The sequence below is a fragment of the Ptychodera flava genome, chromosome 1 (assembly GCF_041260155.1).
Source record: "Ptychodera flava strain L36383 chromosome 1, AS_Pfla_20210202, whole genome shotgun sequence".
Classification (NCBI taxonomy): domain Eukaryota; kingdom Metazoa; phylum Hemichordata; class Enteropneusta; family Ptychoderidae; genus Ptychodera; species Ptychodera flava.
Window position 1 is genome coordinate 39,080,447 of NC_091928.1, and position 21,753 is coordinate 39,102,199.

General features: G+C 40.2%; 2 protein-coding genes across 2 annotated transcripts; both read left to right on the forward strand.

Moving 5' to 3' along the window:
- The first annotated feature begins 2,322 nt into the window (after positions 1 to 2,322).
- Positions 2,323 to 8,677, forward strand: LOC139144788 (thyroid peroxidase-like). Its single transcript, XM_070715561.1, has 6 exons — positions 2,323 to 2,434; positions 4,859 to 5,113; positions 5,559 to 5,633; positions 6,334 to 7,195; positions 7,592 to 7,794; positions 8,424 to 8,677. Exons 1-6 carry the CDS (start codon positions 2,323 to 2,325, stop codon positions 8,675 to 8,677), a joined length of 1,761 nt encoding a protein of 586 aa, XP_070571662.1.
- A 6,577-nt stretch (positions 8,678 to 15,254) lies between these two features.
- Positions 15,255 to 18,187, forward strand: LOC139144795 (thyroid peroxidase-like). Its single transcript, XM_070715574.1, has 5 exons — positions 15,255 to 15,494; positions 15,630 to 15,868; positions 16,048 to 16,065; positions 16,999 to 17,201; positions 17,853 to 18,187. The coding sequence occupies exons 1-5, from the start codon at positions 15,255 to 15,257 to the stop codon at positions 18,185 to 18,187; spliced, it is 1,035 nt and encodes a 344-aa protein (XP_070571675.1).
- Positions 18,188 to 21,753: the final 3,566 nt, after the last annotated feature.

The following is a 21,753-nucleotide window of genomic DNA, read 5'->3' on the forward strand; positions in this document are numbered from 1 at the left end:
TGCCATGGGTCGTATGGGTCCCATACGACCTTTGAGTGCAGTTCCGACGACTATATCCCTTTAAGTCTTTCTAAGCCTGTTCTAAACGTAAATTTTGCAATCACGTGTCTGACAATATTACAGTGACATTGTTTTTCGTTCGGTTTTATCTCTTCGTACTGTTGGTTTTTACGGCGCCTATCATGGGCCTCTGGCCCGTTGGTTTACCCGTGCACGTGATTAACCCTTTGAGTGCTGTAATTTTTCCCACCAAAATTTCGGTGTAACATTTTACCAATCTTTATGAATTTTTCTGTAATTTTTTGATAATTTTGGACCAAATGGACATAACATTTCAATAGCTGCAATTTTTTGACCAAAATTTTGGAAAAAATCTGAAAAAACTTGTCTAGATCTGAAAAAAATTGCTGGCTATGTCATATTCCATAAAATACAACAAAAGTTGACTTTGGCACTCAAAGGGTAAATAATCAATAAGTTAATTAATTAATAACATTCCACGGGTCTCTGTGCGGTATTTGGCTAGAATTTATCGAAACAATGGCGTTACCATTCACCTGGTAGTCTGAGGGAATGTGTTTCTAGTGACAACGTGCAAATATCAAGAAAGAATATGTACTTTTGTGACATTTATGCTATATGTGATATTTTGACCTGTTGCGCATGATCAGTTGATTACGCTGACCGATTAATGGTGAGGGCGTCCATTACATCCGCTATCGGTTGACATTTTAACCTGCATAATCTTGTCAGCGTGCCCGCTGAACTAAAAATATCGATGAAAACACATTTTGAACAAAAAGTCAAGTAATTTTCAGTCTAAGAAAAACATATTGAGAAAATGTAAGTGTTAACAATGAAACAATGAGTACAATCATTTCCCGATGACACAGGTGTAGTCACGCTGATTGTTAGGAGAATACGATGACATGAGATTGAAACTTTAGACAGAGCATGACTTAAACTGTCGACGACCGCTTGTGCAATGGTGGCCTAGGGACGTTTTAAGGCCATTTAAGGCCATTGCAATGTAATGCAACACAAGTCAATATAAATATCATTCACATGATAAAAGACAATAACAATGCAAGAATATTTTGTCTCGTTTGGCGGGCAAGTGGCGAGGCGACAAAGTGTGCAACACGGACAGAACACCGACTTTGTGATAGTTTGACTAAATGAATTGTCTCTTACATCAATGAAATCGTGTCTACGGCTGAATGAAACAAAAAAATTTAATTCTTTACAGTTTAGTCCTGTCGGACAGTATTAAAGAACTATGACTCACCTTCAACACTCTCCCTCTCCCAAACAGGACACGTTGGTCAGTGCATCGGCTCTACGTCTTTAAAATGCTATGTGATTGTTCACGATTGAAAAAGTGTGATAGAGGGGACCACTGTCATAACTGCCAAATTTACGTACGTTATTACCTTTTTGAAAGAGAGGAACATTACGGGTGATTTAAAGTCGTGTGTTTGTTTTTATTTCAAATAATGCGATTTATAATAACTCTTATCGTAGCTGTACCTTCACCAAGCTGATCAAACGCGATCGTAAATTCCTTGCAGCGTGACCTAAAGTGATAAACGGAGGGACTAAGCTTATAGTACACTCACTCAGGTAAAGTACGCTGAAAAAATTCAATGTAAAATCTCCATAGTCACTAAAAGTCCAACTACATGGAAAGTATTATTGTTAGATTCGAGTTCAGGAGCGTTATGCTCGTCTTAAGGGAAGTCCTGTGATCACCAGCTCCTGAAGTGTCTTGATATGTCATAGAGGGCGCAAATCCCATTCTCACCATGCGTCTGCTGTTAACAGCACTGCACGCTTTCTCTGCTCCAACTTCATAAATTCAAGTAAATCCTGAAAATTTCAGATTTTTAAAACAACTGCTTGAATTAAAAGATGTAAAAACTCGAAATATAAGAAATGCACATCCCGCAAAGACTACAAATACAACAAAAGTGCGTTCCTGACTAATTTTTGGGCCCGCCGACTCAGTAGTAAAAACCGAGGTTTCGTGATCAAACGTCAAATCTTGGCATTGGTATTTCATGATATATACCGTATAGTCAATTGCAAGGACTCTTGATATATAGTTTACAGTCGTTAAATATTGATGCCAGACGATTTTTATCACCCATTGAAGCTTGACTGATTGATTAGTTGTGTTTCAAGCCTAAATTCATGTTGTTTTTTGCAATCGAAAATAGTTTGAACCAATTTGCAAACTGAGCTTACAGTACGTATGTAATTCAGCTTGTGCTAGTTACGTGTAACGAAGGTCATGAGTCAAGGCTTATCCTGATTGGCTAAATGGACGTGTATACCAGGTGTGCATCTGGCGTTAGACAGAACAACGGGCAGACGACCTGGCAAGTAAGCGGTGACCGTATTCTGAACGTAAACGTGTTCTGCTACGAGAAAGGTGAGTTCTATATCGTTAATTTTGATCAGAACTTTTCACGCAGTAGCATAAAACTTCGTTGCCGGGCGGCAGAACATCAGACTGGTGTCATTCTCAGTAAGTTTCGTGATTTTGAACGTAAATGTCGAAGTTTGACGGGGTGAAGGAAACGTAAGCCGTACCGTATGGAATTTTCAGCCGTGCACCTTGCACAACTTGGCATGCCTGGCCTGATAAAAGCTGACTTGATCTTTACTCATATAACAAAGACTGAACCCTTTACGTGCCTGTCCATTGTTGAATGTGAATAGACCAACATCTATAGACGAATGCATATACTCGAGCAGCACTATCGATGTAGTTCATAGTCGCTGAGTAGACAAATAGTGTTTGACCTTATCATAAAATGTTATTAGAGCCAATATGTATCTACCCATTAGCAACCGTGACACAATATGACAATTGAAATCCACATTAAATGAAGTCATTCAAGGAATCAAAAATCGTTCTTTTTCGCAGATCGCTCTCGCTACTACTGAAGCTTCACAGACTGCCTTCACACCATGTTGTGCAATGTCCTAGTGCCTCTGGGGATTCTCTCTGTGATCAGCAGCTGTAAAGGTAAGATTAAACAGTGAAAAATCGATTGAACTACACAGAAACTGTGGAAATACGTCTAACTGTTGATGAGAACAGAGATTCAAGCCGTTGATATGTGAGCCCAGCGCACTGACAACAATAAAGTTCCGAGCGGTTTCCATGGCAATATAGGTTTAGCTCAAAATAACGTTGGAAGGAGTTTTCGTTCAGCTTTATTTTAGTCATACAATGCACGATTTGGAAGAAGTCTGTTGTTATGCGTAGAAACTTTTCAAGGAGTAATTACAGATTTTTTATTTTAAATGTAATGCATGCACCCATGGGAGTCTCCGAGTTTTGCAATTTACCGTCTCGGAATGCACATGGAAAGTGTAAAAACGAGAGAAAAGTTCGTTATATACCTCTAGAAAGAAAGAACCTGTTACAGCACCAAACGCGATTTCCTCACACATGTACTATGGACAGACATTTCTTTTGTGTTTGTTAGTGTGTGTGTTTCTACCCTGTGCTGAAGAACAAGCAGCGAATTGGCGTTATTCTATTGCCATATGGAATATACAATGTAGTTTGTTCTTATCAACGATTAAAAGATTATCTGTGAAGGTATGGCATATTTCTGCCCGGTGCTCAAACTCAATTGATATCGATTTCCAACGTTTCATGTCAACTGATACACTTATACATCAGTTACTTTGCATTCAACTGGTACTTTCTACGGCAGTTTTTAATTTACTGTACGATTTACTTTGGTATATAACCCACTAACCGTTTCATTATCTGCAGTGAAAGTAAATTATCTGTGAGCACATAGTTCAATGTATACAAATACGTTTTATCAGTAACAGTACTAGTTAAAGGTATACAGTCACCTGTAATCTAAATATGCCAATCTATGGTCAAAGGAGCGTTCCTTGGTATTCAAAATGCCCTTGTGAGGGCACTGTTTTCAAAAAGCGGCCACCCCCTTAAAATCTGTGATTGGTTAGATTTTCTCTTTCCATGGTAAATGTGGCAAAATTGGAACAGGTGACAGTATACCTTTAAGAGATGGGTTGCAGCGCATGTCAGAAAGGTATAACAGTACAGTTCTCAATTATCATTTACCGTTGGTAGTATTTTAATCCTTTACAACAATGTGTACCTAACTTGTCTAAAGTAATAGACGGACACTGATTTTTTATTATCACCGTTATTTAAGGTAGTATGCGCCTCGAAAGTGAAAGACTCAAGCCTTTGCTCAAACTTTTCTCAAAAAATATTTCACCAATTTTCTTTCACAATCAAGAATAAAAATCGTGGTCACCATGCAAATTTTGGTGCTAGAGAAACAAACAACCAGAGATTCACCGATATTTGAAATTCAAAATGGCCGCCATCCCTGTGTTAACTCTATATAGAGAAAATAATATTTTCGAAAAACTAAGACGGTAAAAGTGTTCTTATATTAAGGGCTTTAAAATGAAGCCCCACAAGTGGTATATCAGAAAAGAATAAAAGTTTGAGAATCCGAATATCTGTCCCCGAGGCGCATTCTACCTTAAGTATATAGGCCTACAGCTGTCACACAGAGTAACGCTATAAACTTATTTTACCAGGTTATCCATGCTTTTTGGTTCGATTTGAAATGTTTCACTATATCGATCGACTGGTATGATTGATTGTAAATATTGGGATGTACCCAGCGAAATGTAATAAATATTTACAGTGTCCTTAGCCATTCGCGTATTTATCAATCATAAAACAAAATGTGCAGGGGGTTCAATAGTTGCACTGTCTAACAAATCACATGTTTTTCAAAACTTCCAATTATTCAAACACGTCAAATCACTTCTATAATTGTAACAGGTGAGGATAATGATCGATTTGAAATGCTGAATGACGCCATTAAGGAGGCGGCATCACACGTTCATCGTGCCGTGCATCAAAGTCAAGAGCACTTTGAAGACCTCTGTCCGAAGACACCGAGTGATTTCCACACCCTCTTCAGATATCCTCCTAAGAAAGCCATCGAAATGGCGACATCTCAAGACGTTCTTGAAGCGGCAGTCGACATAGTGGACTCTCTGGCCAAAAGTACAGTACAACTGAATACAGTTGGAGGTAAGTGAGTGTCTGTCTGTCTGTCTGTCTGTCTGTCTGTCTGTCTGTCTGTCTGTCTGTCTGTCTGTCTGTCTGTCTGTCTCTCTCTCTCTCTCTCTCTCTCTCTCTCCTCTCTCTCTCTCTCTCTCTCTCTCTCTCTCTCTTCTCTCCTCTGGCCAGCGTATCTAAGTGCAATCCCACTTCGTTAAATTAGGGTCACTAGATCGCATGCAAGGAAACCTTGATGATTTTGGTAGTTTTTTCCCAAACTGGTTCCGAATTTGCGAAAGGATTAATTAAACGTGTGATAAACTTGTTCATTAACTATCTTGTATGCATAAATGGGCTGTCATAAAGACAATCTTTAACAAGGAAAAAATATCAATGACATGCAATGTTTTCAGGGAAAATTTCTATTAGTTGCAATTACAGTGACATGTATCTGTTGTTTCTTTTACATGTACAGGTATCGAAGCTTTATCGGCGGAGGAATTGAAATACCTGTCAGAAGAGACAGGGTGCATGGCATATCGCCACGAAAGTAAGACCTGCGATGAATCGATGTGTTTTCACGCCCAATATCGTTCGCCTGACGGCACATGTAACAACTTCCGTCATCCTCATCGTGGGTCGTCACTCCAGCCTCATATCAGATGGCTTGGCGCCGCTTATGAAAATGGTCTTCACACACCGGTAGGCTGGACGCCAGGGAAACTACACAATGGATACGAGATGCCCCTAGCACGAACAGTGTCAACAGAAATTATATCAAGCCATGAGTTCACGGAACATCAGATTCTGACAGGCATGGCCGTCGTTTGGGGTCAATTTCTGGCCCATGATATGCAGCTGACCATCGCAGAACCAAGTCACATTTCATTCGCGCATGGTAAAAGTTGTAGCAAAATTTGCGACAATATTCCGCCATGTTTTCCCATCCATCTACCCGCTAATGACCCAAGACGACCGAATCAGACTTGTATCGAGTTCACAAGATCGGGGGCTGTCTGTGGCACCGGTCAGTCGTCTCTCGACGAGGCGGATAAAATCGCACGCCAGCAACTAAACGCCGTGAATTTCTACATCGATGCGTCACATATCTATGGCAATAGCGAGGAGCTTGTATCAGAAATGAGAGATTTCGAATCAAAGTTGGACTGTTGGAAGTAGGGGAACCAGAAATGGAAAGTGGTAGGCCACTTTTAGAACTAGATAAAAGACCCCATTAAAATGCTTTGCAGACGAAACAAAGACAGCCATGGGACCATGTTTTAAAGCCGGTGATATAAGAGCCAATGAAATACCAACTCTAACGTCATTACATGTGTTGATGGTAAGGGAACATAACCGCATAGCGACTGCGCTTGCCAGTATAAACCCCCACTGGGATGGCGAGACCCTCTACCAGGAGACCAAAAAGATAGTGGGGGCGCTGTTTCAGCACATAACCTTTGCCGAGTACCTACCGAGCATTGCTAGCAAGCGCGCCTTGGACAAGGTGGGCCCGTACACGGGATATAAGCCCGATGTGGATGCTTCGGTGAGCAACGTTTTCGCTACGGTGGCACTCCGCTGTGGCCACGCGTTCATAGCACCGGTGATTGCCCGACTTGATTCCGATTTTGAGCCGATTCCAGAGGGGAACTTGATGCTTCAGCATGGATTCTTTCAGCCATGGCGAATTATTGAGCAGGGCGGCATCGATCCCATAATACGGGGAGTGTTTGCTGTTGGCGCCAAAGACTTGAACTCTGAAGAACTTGTGTCATCTGCACTGACTGAGCATTTGTTTGAGACTTCAGATCGGATGTCGCTCGATTTAGAGGCCATGGACATTCAGCGTGGCAGGGACCACGGCTTGCCGTCTTACACGAAGTGGCTGGAATTTTGTGGGTTTGCAAAAGTAACAAAATTCAGACATTTGCGAAAACGAATAAAAAATCAGAAAGTGCTCATGAAGTTTAGGAAGCTGTACAGACATCCAGACAACATTGATGCGTTCATCGGCGCTCTGGTTGAGGACCCGATAGGTGGCGCTGTCATGGGCCCGGTCAACGAATGTCTTCTGACGATGCAATTCATCAGGGCACGAGACGGTGATAGGTAAGGGAAATCAAAATCACGAAGGCAAAGCCATTGTTAGATCATGAGGGGTGATTGCAGAACTTTGCGATCTTTACACAGTCCAAGCTTTGATGATTTTATTTTTCCGAATCGGGCGACACAAAGCACACCTTTTTGCCACAATTCCGTATTTGTTTTCAAAATAAGGCTTACTATAATTTTAGAAGGCGGGTGGTCTGAATATTTAAAACTGTACCGTTACTCGGTTTATTTAATACGAAAACTCCCTGCAAAGATCCATTGCCTGATCTAACCTTTAAGTGTGTATGATAATTCTACTGACATCAAGTTAGAGAAAGGTATTTACTAGGCCACTAGTGTGACTTTTATGAGTGAACGTAAAGTAAATAATGTAAAATAATGTTTTCATATCAGATTCTGGTACGAAAATCCAGGGGTGTTCACAAGCTCTCAGTTACTCGAGCTGAAGAAGTCTTCACTGGCGCGTGTAATATGCGACAACACTGATATTGATGAACTGCCGATCAACGTATTTCGGAGAGCCGACATGTCCTCTTTCAAGAAATGTCAAGATCTTCCCGAAATTGACCTGGAAAAGTGGCGGCGAGATGAGACAGGTTTGATAGAAATAGTGATAACTTTTGATACAGACTAGTCCTACCTCATGTTTGTTCACTATCAGATGTTTTACGATTTGCAAATCACTGCTTACCCTCTACATGTGTATAATTTGTAGGCTTTGCTTTGGAACCCTGAATATGTTTTCTATCCACGTGATAATCTCCAAGTTCGTCTTTTCCTGATCCTTGTCGCTCATTCATTTCAATATTCAAACTAGCGGTATCTCTTTATTTTTGACCGAAAATTTACGTTATTTTTTCTTTGATCTGAGGTAAGACACAAGCACTGCAAAGTGGCATCGCAATAAATGAGGCTTTTGGCACTCCTTTCTGTTCTGGATAGAGCACTGAGCGTACACCTGAAGCACATATTATATCAATGTTTAAACATGGTACATATGATGTTCATGGCTGTTTTGTTTTGTGTGTCACGTATATGTGTGTACAAGATTATTCTCATGTCCATAGGCAATAATGTTTGCGAAAAAACCAATAAGATTATTTTTGACAAAATTAACGACAGGAGCAGCTTGTATGATGAGAGACTTCTTGCACAGATTTTAAATACACTTTCTGCTCTTTATATGTGATTGTACTAATTAACTCTTGACGTCTTGTCGTTTTAGATAAAGAAGAGCCAAAAATGAAGTGTCCCGAAGACATTGTGTTCAAAATTCCTCCATCACTTACGAAGAAAGAATGGACAATCTCCTGGGCCGAGCCTTATGTCGTGGATAATGTCGATGACAGTGTTACGGTTGTGAGCACCTGCCGCAGTGGAGATGCGTTCCCAGAGGGAGTGACGAAAGTTACTTACTCAGCGACTGACTCTTCCGGGAACTGCGCGACTTGTTCATTTTCTGTAGTGGTTACTTCGTAGACTAGTTCTTTCCATAGGAAGACATTTTTCTAACAGAGTCTTTTTTACTTCTGAACTCCTGAAAACCCAACAACATTAAATACCATGAAGGCTGTTCTGCATTCAGTGTTTAATAATTCCATTCTAGGTGCATATAAGTAATTTTGCATTTTATTTTTGATTCAGCATTTTGCTACTAAGGTTTCGTCACTACGGAGTGTTGTGTTTCTTCTCGGGTTGATTCATAGCTGTGTTAAACTTTCTTCTTGGGTCCATTCAAAGCATTATAAAACTGACCTAAGTGCAATGCTGTGAGCCCCCTACCCCCCGAGTGGTAATCCAGCAATTCATGTCAGATTATGCGCGTTGATAGAAACCAAATTAAACATATTGTAGTGATGTGTGACACCAGACAAACGTGTTTAGTGCAATGCACATAAGTATATTTCAATTATATTACTTTTTAGAATTTAGAATTTATTTTGAAAATCTAGCGCTCTTAGTTGTTTTTCATCTTATATTTTTGAGACTTAACAGATAGGATAAAGCCGAATGCAACAATCCCTTTTGAAGTGTAAATATTTTTGCTTATCTTTATACTACCTTGTATTGGGGATCCATAACCTTTGTCTGACACACTAAACAATTTCCTGATTGAAGACAGTTTAAAAAACAATTATTGCCATCTTAAGTATTTGCCTTTACAAGTCTTCCTTGATCACCATCATTACCAAGACTGATTTGTTCCCTTTTCATCGCACATTCAACAGCAAACAGTATGTCAACAAAACTGAATGTTGACCAAGTGTTATCCACTTCATGAAAAGGTACGTACGTAAATGTAGAGATAAGAATGCCATTTTGTCTGAGTGTTCTCTTAACATAATAAACAGGTCGAAGTCCTGTCAAAATCAAAGTTTCCACACTGGCCATTAAAACCTCGTGTATCTCTGGACAGCTATCGTGTATTACTGTTTGAGTTTTGCATCATTTCAACACATACAACATATTTTCCTTAAAGTTGGAACCAAATACCAAATTTAAGGTAGCCTACCTCTACTATGATCTTACAGGGATATAAATCCTAAGTGCCATTAATTAGTGTATGCCATCAAGAAAAAAATTCCAATCATTGTGCAGTGACGCTAGAGTATCAGCGAGCCGCTTGCGGCCACCTTTGGCGAGCCGTTGCACGAGTGATCAACTCTCTTCTCAATTCCGTCTTTAAAACTGCGTAAAGTATTGTCCTTTACGCGGCAAGGACAGGTATACAAGATATAAATATATTGTATTCAGATATAGTATGTCGGCCACCCAAAGCACAAAAAACTAACATTGTATTCAGTGTACTGAAGGGCTAGATTTACCAAACTTATCCTTTCTTGGTTTTAGTATTACAGAGCTTGCCTTATAGTGCCAATACGCACTAAACGCAAAGACTCACATCGTATAGCTTGTCTAGGCTAGTCCTCGCCTCTGATAGCTTATCTACGCAATATTTCAAGAGTTTGTGGCGTCACCGAGGCCCGTCGATTTGTACACTCCAACTTCCGCCATACGATCACTCAGAAACAACTATTGCAACACTAGTAAATTTATGATCGTAATCTTGATCATATCAGTGTTTTAACGATATATTTACCACAGCGGCATTATTCTACCTGTAAATTACGCTCAGAATCTGATATAACGCCACTTTGACGGTCAAAGATCGTTGTGGAGCGATCGATCCCTCAATTGGCCTTTCGTACTCAAAGCGTTCTGGGCCGGCTTGGATACTCTCCAAAAGTTAAGACTGTTGTGATTGTATTCCGCCCACATAAATAAAATGAATGAACAGGCTTGGTCACGCGTTCCGTAATTTCAAGATGGCGGTGACAGTGTCGTATACTACAAAGTGAAGGATTAACTTTCGGAAAAAATTAGTGATTCAAACGGGTCGTCATGTGGGCCATTCGCCGATGTGGACGACCTACTGTCATATATCACTCTCTTGTCACTTTTCAAAGATACTGTTAAAATTCATGTTTGACTAGAAGTTGAACACTAATTCCTAAGCTTGGCCGACCAATTCAAAAACTTATTACATCGTTTTCAGTGTACTGAAGAGCTTGATTTGCCACATTTGTCCTACAACGTTTGTCTGTATTACAGGGCGAGCCTACAGTGCCAGTACGAATTAAAGGTAAGGCCTCATCTCAGACAGGTTATCTAGGCTAGGCCTCGCAGCGGATAGCTTATTTACGCAATGTTTCGAGACCTTGAGACGTCACCACTGCCCGTCGATTTATATACCCTAAGTTCCGTCTTTGTGATCTCCCAGAAAAATTACTACGGCAACACAAGTAAATTTATGATCATTATGCGTATCTGCCGTAGATATTGAAGACCAAAGAATATGCAGGAATGGAAACTTGCGACCTTCTTGTGTCATTTGTAAAATCCTACATTTCTGTAAACGATATTAGAGGATAAACATTCAGAGTCAGTATTTTTAATCCATTTTAACTCCCTCCTTGTAGATTTTGAGTGACCCCCATAGATTCCTCCGACCCCCCCCCCGGCCGTAAATAATGACGACTTCAAAACACTGTTTAGATTGTATTCCGTCCACACGTATATAATGAATGAACAGGCTTGAACACACAGCTAAGTTCCGTATTTTCAAGATGGCGGCGACCGTATCGTATTGTACAAAGCGAAGGATTGACATATAGCAAAACAATTAGTGATGCAATCGGGTCGTCGAGTGGCTCGTCCGACGATGTCAGTGTGGTGCGGTCACTTTGTAACTTTTCAAACAAACTGTGAAAAAATACGTGTTGGACTAGAAGCTGAACACTTGTTTCGTAAGTTTGGCCGACCAATTGAAAGAAAACCATTACATCGTTTTCAGCGTACTGAAGAGCTAAATTTGCCACATTTATCCTACCATATTTGTTAGTATTACAGGGCTAGCCTATAGAGCCAGTAGCAGTAAAGGCAAGGCCTCATCTCAGACAGGTTATCTAGGCTAAGCCCCGCCCCTGATAGCTTATTTACGAAATGTTTCAAGACCTTGAGAAGTCATCTGTGTCCGTCGATTTAAATACCGGAAGTTCCGTCTTTATGATCACCAAGAAAAAATGCTATGGCAACACAAGTAAATTTAGGATTATTATGCCTATCTGCATTCTTAACCTGCATTTAATATTGATCATGTCCGTGTTTTTAATCTCGTAGATCCACCAGAGCGACATTCTATTACCAGTAAATTACAATATAACGCCACTTTGATGAATCAAAACTCGTTGTAGCAAACTTGTCAATTGTATCTTCTGTACTCCTAAAGTTCTTGGCTTGGATTTTGTCACTTTTCAAATATTCTGTGAAAATCATTGTTCGACTAGAAGTTGAATACTAGTTTCTTTAGCTTATGGCGAAATAATAAAATCACCGTACTACATCGTACTCAGTGGCAGTGCACTGAAGAGCTAGATTTGCCCCCTCACCTACCACGATTTTAAGTATTAAAGAGCTAATCTATAGAGCCAATAAGTAGTAAAAACAGGGCCTCATCTCAGACAGGTTATCTAGGCTAGGCCGGCCCTGGATAGCTTGTTTTCGCAATGTTGCGAGAGCTTGAGGCGTCATTAATATCCGTCGATTTATACACCCGAAGTTCCGTCTTTATGATCGACCTGAAAAAAATACAATAGCCACACTTGTTAATTTAGGGTCATAATACTTATGCATTCTTAACCGTAATCTAATATCGATCCACCAGAGCTACACCTGTAATCTGTAACTTAACTCGTAAATTACGTCGAACATTTGATATACGGCCAATTTGTTAGTCAAAGATCGTTGTGTACATGTGAAGCAAATCTTTTAAGGTAGTATGCGCCTCGAAATAAAAAGACTTTAACTTTTGATCAAACTTTCCTCAAGGAATCTTTCAACCATTTTCTTTAAAAATCGAAAATAAAAATCGGGAGTCACTGTGAAAATTTTGATACTGGAGAAACAAAGAACCCAAGATTTACCTATATTTAAAATTCAAAATGGCCGCCATCCCTGTGTTAACTCTATGGAGAAATATAAAATTGCAAATTTCAAAAAAGCTAAGTCGGTGAAAAGTTTTCTTACACCAAGGGCTTTAAAATGAACCCCATACAAGTGGTAGATCATAAAAGAATTATAAAAGTTTGAGAGTCAGAATATCTGTCCCTGAGACGCATTCTACTTTAATTAGACCACAAACGCCTTCCGAACTCACAACGCTCTGTAATTGGATACTCTCCAAAAATTAGGACTGTTTTGATTGTATGAACAGGCTTGGCCAAGCATCTTAAAGTTCCGTTATTTCAAGATGGCGGCGACCGTGTCGTATACTACAAAGTGAAGGATTAACGTGTGGCGAATATGATAGTGATTCAAGCGGGTCGTCGAGTGGGTCGTCCAACAATGTGGACGACCCAATGTGATATGTCGACGTAGTGCAGTCATTTTGTCACTTTTCAAAGATACTGTGAAAACATTCGTGTTCGACTAGAAGTTGAACACTTAATTCCTAAGCTTGGCCAACCAATTCAAAAGACTCATTACATCGTTTTCAGTGTACTGAAGAACAAGATTTGCCACATTTTCCTACCCTGTTTGTTATTATTACCGGGCTAGCCTGTAGCCAGTAAGTAGGAAACCCAAGGCCTCATCTCAGACAGGTTATCTAGGCTAGGTCTCTTGCCTTTGGATTGCTTTTACACAATGTTTAAAGACGTTGAGAAGTCACTGATGCCAGTCGATTTATGTACCCGAAGTTCCTGCTTTATGATCACCCAGAAAAAAGACTACTATGGCAAAGCAAGTAAATTTAGGATCATTATGCTTATCTGCATTCTTAACCGGCATTAAATGTTGTTCATAAGAGTGTTTTTATCTGATTGATCCACCAGAGCGACATTTTATTACCCGTAAATTACGATAAGCATGTGATAAAACGCCACTTTGATAGTCAAAGATCGATATCGTTTTCAGGTTTGAAATTGTGACTCACCTCACTATACGAACTTTATTTATTTTGTGGTAAATGAAATGAAAAGTGACCCATGCGGGACTCGAACCAACATTGTGGTTGGTTCTATCACCCAGATGAGGCTCTTCATTTCATGGGCGTGTATATACTATATACGCGCACATGAAATGAAGATCCCCATCTGGGTGACAGGACCGACTACAGTAATTCCGACTGATCAATTAGCTCAGTTGGTAGAACATCCGAAATTTTTTCGGGGGATGTGGGTTCGAGTCCCGCATGGGTCACTTTTCATTTTCATTTAATACAAAATAAACTTTTCATTTGTACCACAACCGCCTTCCGTACTCATAACGTTCTTGGCTTGGATTTTGTCACTTTTCAAATATTCTGTGAAAATCATTGTTCGACTAGAAGTTGAATACTTGTCTCATTAGTTTAGCGGAATAAAAAGTCACTACATTGCATTCAGTACACTGAAGACCTAGATTTTCTCCTCTCATCCTACCCTGTTTGTTAGTATTATAGGGCTAGCCTATAGAGCCAGTACAGTGTAAAGGCAAGGCCTCATCTCAGACAGGTTACCTAGGCTAGGCCCGCCTTAGATAGCTTATTTACGCAATGTTGGAAGAGCTTGAGGTGTCATTAATATCCGTCGATTTATACACCCTAAGTTTCGCCTTTATGATCGTCCAGGAAAAATACAATAGCTACACTAAATCTAGGATCATAGTGCTTATCTGCATTCTTAAAGGCGGAGCCTCCCTTTAAAAGGACGCCAAGGTATGGCGGCGTTCATTGTGTAAGTGGACACCAAACAGGCAACACGCGGGCACTCGCTCCAGAAAATGCAACTTTTTAGTTTTCCCTGGCCGCAAAAACCCAGACAGACTTCCAAGCGGTCAGCGTGACGTTGCTGCTGATCGAACTCTGTGGTTATATTCAAAGTCTAACGCGACTGGAAGACAATGTTTTAGGAAATTCGAGCATTTGTGGTGGGGAATCAATGACCGTTGACTATTTGAACTGACCGTCAATCAAAAGCTTGCATAAACTCTGTTTGCAGGATTAGCAACATGTGACAAAAGGTTGAGATGAGTTTGTGTAATTAATGTTATAGAAATCAAACATCTTACTGGCCATGTGTTTGACTGGGAGGAGAACTCCACTAATGCAAGAACCAGGGATTGAAAAGTGCCGCTTTAATCGGCATTTAATATCGATCCATCAGAGCTTCACCTGTAACCTTTACGTCTAACATTTAATAAAGGACCAATTTGTTAGTCAAAGACCGTTATTTTTATAAAGCAGATTTTTATTTGGTCCACAAACGCCTTCCGAACTTATAACGCTCTGTGTTTGTATACCTTCCAAAAGTTAAGACCGTTTTGATTGTATTCCGTCCACACTAATAAAATGAATGTCTACGGTAATAGCGAGGAACTTGTATCAGAAATGAGAGATTTCGAATAAAAGTTAGGACTGTTGGAAGTAGGGGAACCAGAAATGGAAAGTGGTAGGCCACTTTTAGGACCAGATAAAAGACCGCTATTAAAATGCTTTGCAGACGAAACAAAGACAACCATGGGACCATGTTTTAAAGCCGGTGATATAAGAGCCAACGAAATACCAACGCTAACGCCGCTGCATGTGGTGATGGTAAGGGAACACAACCGTATAGCAACTGCGCTTGCCAGTATAAACCCTCACAGGGATAAAGAGACCCTGTGCCAGCAGACCAAAAAGATAGTGGGGGCGCTGTTTCAGCACATAACCTTTGCCGAGTACCTACCGAGCATTGCTGGCAAGCGCGCCTTGGACAAGGTGGGCGCGTACACGGGGTACTAAGCCCGATGTGGATGCTTCGGTGAGCAACGTTTTCGCTACAGTGGCGCTTCGGTGTGGCCACGCGTTCATAGCAACCGTCCGGTGATTGCCCGACCTGATTCCCATTTTGAGCCGATTCAAGAGGAAAACTTGATGCTTCAACATGGATTCTTCCAGCCATGGCGAATTATTGAACAGGGCGGCATCGATCCCATAATACGGGGGTTGTTTGCTGTTGGCGCCAAAGACTTGAACTCTGAAGAACTTGTGTCATCTGCATTGACTGAGCATTTGTTTGAGACTTCGGATCGGATGTCACTCGATTTAGAAGCCATGGACATTCAGCGTGGCAGGGACCACGGCTTTTTGTGGTTAGCAAAAGTAACAAAATTCAGGCATTTGCGAAAACGAATAAAAAATCAGAAAGTGCTCATGAAGTTTAGGAAGCTTTACGGTCACCCCGACAACATTGATGCTTTCATCGGCGCTTTGCTTGAGGCGCTGTCATGGGTCCGCTCAACGAATGTCTTCTGACGATGCAATTCATCAGGGCACGAGACGGTGATAGGTAAGGGAAATCAAAATCACGAAGGCAAAGCCATTGTTAGATCACAGGGGCTCATAAGTGGCTATATAAGTCAATATTACAGCGTTTTTCTTTCTTTTTCAATGTTAAAAATAAACTAGCTGAAGAGCACAACACTTGTGTAGCTGTCTTTTGTGTAGCTTGTATTGGCATGTATAGTGCGCCCTCAATAGGGAGTGTGATCATATGTAAATGCGACCTTTAGTTCCGTGACCTCTAGCCATGCCTACTTCCTGTCCTCGCTATGCTTACTGTACTAATTTCCCGGGAAATTAGTACAGTAAACACACCGACGTCAGTAAACACAGCGACGTCTGTACGCATGGCCGGCCATATGGAGAGGGAAGTAGGCATGGCTAGAGGTCACGGAACTAAAGGTCACATTTACATATGATCACACTCCCTATTGAGGGCGCACTATACATGCCAATACAAGCTACACAAAAGACAGCTACACAAGTGTTGTGCTCTTCAGCTAGTTTATTTTTAACATTGAAAAAGAAAGAAAAACGCTGTAACATTGACTTATACAGCCACTTATGAGCCCCTGTGGTTAGATCATGCGACAGGGGTTATTGCAGAATCTTTTCACAGTCCAAGATTTGATGATGTTATTTTTTTCGAATCAGGCGACACAAAGCACACCTTTTTGCCACAATTCCGTATTTGTTTTCAAAATAAGGCTTACTATAATTTTAGAAGGCGGGTGGTCTGAATATTTAAAATTGTACAGTCACTCCGTTTATTTAATCTGAAAACTCCGAGCAAAGATTCATTGCCTGATCTGACCTTTAGTTGTGTATCCTAAAGCTTCGGTAATCTCTGACATCAAAGAGAAATGTATTTACAGGTCACTACATTGACCGTTAAGAGTGCACGTAAAATAAATAATGTTAAATAATGTTCTCATATCAGATTCTGGTACGAAAATCCAGGGGTGTTCACAGACTCTCAGTTGCTTGAGCTGAAGAAGTCTTCACTAGCGCGTGTAATATGCGACAACACTGGTATTGGTGAACTGCCGAGCAACGTATTTCGGAGAGCCGACAGGTCCTCTTTCAAGAAATGTGAAGATCTTCCCGAAATTGACCTGGAAAAGTGGCGGCGAGATGAGACAGGTTTGATAGCGATAACTTTTGATACGGACTTGTCCCACCCTCATGTTTGTTCACTATCAGATGTTTTATGATTTGCAAATCACTGCTTACCCTGTACATACATGCAGTGTGTATAATTTGTAGGCTTTGTTTTGGAACCCTGAAGTTTTCTATCAAACATGCAAGTGATAATCTCCAATTGCTCGTCTTTACCTGATCCTTGTCGCTCATTAATTTAAAAATTCAAACTACAGGTATCTCCTTATTTTTTGACTGAAAATTTACGTTATTTATTTTTTCTTGGATCTGAGGTAAGACACAAGCACTGCAAAGTGGCACCGCAATACATAAGGCTTTTGGTACTCCTTTCTGTCGTGGATAGAGCACCAAGCGTACACCATGACCATAGTGTATCAATATATACACATTGTACATATAATGCACATGGCTGTTTTGTGTGTCACGCGTATGTGTGTACAAGATAATTCTCATGCCCATAGGAAATAATGTTTGCAAAAAAAAAAACAATAAGATAGTTGTCCAATGATTTCTTGACACAATTAATAACAGGAGCAGATTGTAGTATGAGAGACTTCTTTCACAGATTTTAAATACACTTTCTGCACTTTATATATGATTGTACTAATTAACTCTTGACGTCTTGTCTTCTAGATAAAGAAGCGCCAAAAATGAAGTGTCCCGAAGACATTGTGTTCAAAATTCCTCCATCGCTTACGAAGAAAGAATGGACAATCTCCTGGGACGAGCCATACGTCTTGGATAATGTCGATGACAGTGTTACGGTTGTGATGAGCACCTGCCGCAGTGGAGATGCGTTCCCAGAGGGAGTGACGAAAGTTACTTACTCAGCGACTGACTCTTCCGGAAACTGCGCGACTTGTTCATTTTCTGTGGTGGTTACTTCGCAGACTAGTTCTTTCCATGGGAAGACATTTCCCGATAAAGTCTTTGATACTGCTAAATTCCGGCAAACCCGACAACATTAAATACCGTGAAGGTTTTTCTGTATTCGGATTTTTATTAGTCCATTTTGGGAGCATCTAATTTTACATTTTTACAGTGATCCAGCATTTTGCTATTAAGGTTTCGTCATTACGAAGTGTTGAGTCTCTACTCGGGCCAATTTATGGTTGTGTTCCTTCTCGGGTATATTCGAAACATTACCAAAAAGACTTAAGTGTAATGCTGTGAAGTTTTACCCTGAGCGGCAATCAGAATTATGTCAGGTTATGCGCGTTGATAGTAAGCATATATTGTAGTGATGTATGAAACCCCCAAAATTGTTTTACTTGTGCAATCACTTCAGTATATTTCAATTTTATTATTTTTAGAACTTTTGAATTTATTTGGAAAATTTAGCGCTCTGAGTTGTTTTTAAAGTTATGTTCCTGAGAATTTACCCTTAGAATAAAGCCGAATGCTTAATCCTATACTATATTGTATTCAAGACCCATAACCATTGTCTGACACATCATCAAACAATGGTAGGGCTGAAGCCAATTTAAGAAACAATTGCATCTAAAGTTGTTGCCTCTAAAAGTTTTCCTTGATCTTCATCACTACCCACACTAATTTGTTCCTTTTTCATCGCATATTTAATAGCAAACAGCATGTGAACAAAACTGCATGTTGATAAAGTGTTATACTCTTCCTGAAAAGGAAGGTACGTGAAGGTAGGGCGGAGATGGACATTTTCGCCCGAGTGTTTTAACAAAATGAATAAGGAAGCAATTAACGGCACACGATCGTTTTTTGTCTTCTGAAATGCAGACTCAGAGGAACACCTATCAGACGAGTAGTGTAGCTGTTGCGGTGACCTGTATTCAATGAACTTCCTCGAAAGCTCCATTGCTTGGTGTATCTATTGATGTAATCTTCCATTATTTTTTATTACAACTTCGCCGATGCTAACTAGCCATGTATGCAACCCCGAAATTTCGGGGTTAGTTAATATGCTAAGCCGGTCGGAGGTGTGAATCACGTACACATCGATAATACCAAAATCAAACGACTCGAACAGCATTTGCATGCAATGCAGTGTGTGTAAACCGCAACTATTTCTCCTGTAATGTTTGATTGAATCACAGTGGATAGAGGGACTGTGATTGAATATTATTTTCGTCACAGTCCCTCTACAAGGGACTATGGTTTCGTGGTATTTTCGAATTCTGACACCACATGGCAATTGCGATGCGACATCGGTACAATAGAACTGAAAAGACGCTTCATTGTACTAACACCTAGCACAAAAGCTGATCGACGTAAGCACGGTCACTCCACAAAAGCGAGTGGAATGACCATGGCGTGCAGACTTCGCTCGACTTCTATAGCTTGTAGACTTGACTGCTACTAAAGTTCATATTTTACAAGTATAACTCCTACTTTCTTTCGGTCCGTACTTATGACGACATAGCGGCAGCTGTATACCTTACCTCATCCAACCTCAAAGAAAAAACAGAGACATTGTCTATGTATTCGGACCCGAGTGCATTGCATCCTGATGTAGCCTCGCCAGTCACAATCGTTTTATCAAACGTTTTGAATCAGACAAGGACTTCCGTCAGAAGAAAATCGTAATGAAAATTAAACAACACAGGCGATAATTGTGATTGTCTCACAGTCTTCAAACACTTTTTTTATGCCGGTGATAATAAGGGGGCCGCGGGCCTAGAACGGAATGAGTCGGTTCGGACTTTGATTTACTTGAATTTGTGGTGATTCGGACTCAGTATTAGCTGCATCAAAGGGTGTAAAGTGTAAGATGAACGCTCATGACTACGGTATTTACGAGCTGGTGATTTTGAATCCTATCTGCGGACGGCAGTGGATCACGTGGTCCATGCTGCTTATCTCTCGCCAAATGCCCTTGGCGAAAGGTTAGATCATGTTTTGTCTAAATAATGCATCAAAACATTGCAAAATTTGTTGAAACAACATTTGATGGACATTCATGATGGATACATGGAGCATGGAAAGGTGTCGAAATTATTCCTCTGGTAGTGATTCGCATGTTTTTACAGAACTCGCTTTTACGTTGTTAGCCTTTCCTATTCAAATTAGATAAACATAATTATGCCAGCATAAGCCGCTAGCCGCATAAACGCTAGAAGCGAGGACTGCGTTCCTTTTTGAACAGAGCTTACAAACTGCAATTTACCGGTGGTACACATTATGTTTGAAAAGTCCGGGCCCCTAAGATAAAAACACAGTGAGAGTGACAGTCACTGAAGGAAGACAATTTTCACGAAAACAAGGATAGCTCTCACTGCGAGTTGTCGTTGAAAGGCAACCAACGCCAATATCGTAATCCCCATCCTATGTTACTGCAGACATGCCTTCAAAATGACTCAGCTGAAACAGTTTTGTGGCCATCGCTGAATTTTTTTAAAGGGATATATATATATATATATATATATATATATATATATATATATATATATATATATATATATATATATATATATATATATATATATATATATATGTCACTTTAAAATCTTATCATTTAATGGCCAAAACAGTGACCATGAAATTTAAATTTCCATTTCCACAGAAATGTTGGTAGTTTAGTCCTTTTTGTGTAGCGTATAGCCTCCGTCGATTTTAAATTTCACTGAACGAACGCGGCGAACAATGATTGCTTCCTTTCTCCCTGTTTCCCTTCGTCTCTTTGTCCATCTACATGTATCTTCTATGTCTTATCTTCATACATAGTCGCTGTCACAAAGAGAATCTATCTATCCACCCACATGATCTATCTATCTAGCTGTTTTTTCTGTCTGTTTTTATTATTTATGCTAATGGAAAATACAGGTCGAAAAGTTTTATAGCTTGTTCCTTTGTGAAAAAACACTTCGAATGAAAATCACTGGAAGAAACTGGATTGCGAAATGAATTGCCCGGTCAACTTCCGTTGTCGGACAAAGACGATCTCGTTTGTGTGAAACAGAGGACAAGGCGACATTTCACTTTATATGATATCCGATATTTACGGCTACTAGACTATACAATATCGAAATTAGATTGGCTTAGCCAGATCTATAAAGGGCTGAAATCTCCGATATATATCGGATATTTACGCGCCATTTTACTGAATCTAGTATCGAAGCTAGTCCTTGGAAGTCTGGTTTGACCAGAACTGTAAGGTGGTGAAATCTCCGATATATATCGGATATTTACGCGCGATTTGACTGAATCTAGTATCGTCTAGTATCGATATTAGAGTCCCGAAATCGCCGGTAAATATCGGAGATTTCACAGATCCGGCGTGCTGAGACACAAGGCAAGTAGTTCTAGTATCGTCTAGTATCGATATTAGAGTCACCAAATCGCCGATAAATATCGGATAAATATCGGAGATTTCACAGATCCGGCGTGCCGAGGCACAAGGCAAGTCATGCAAGTATCATCTAGTATCGATATTAGAGTCCCCAAATCGCCGATAAATATCGGGTAAATATCGGAGATTTCACAGACCCAGCGTGCCGAGGCACAGGGCAAGTAATTCTAGTATATTCTAGTATCGATATTAGAGTCCCCAAATCGCCGATAA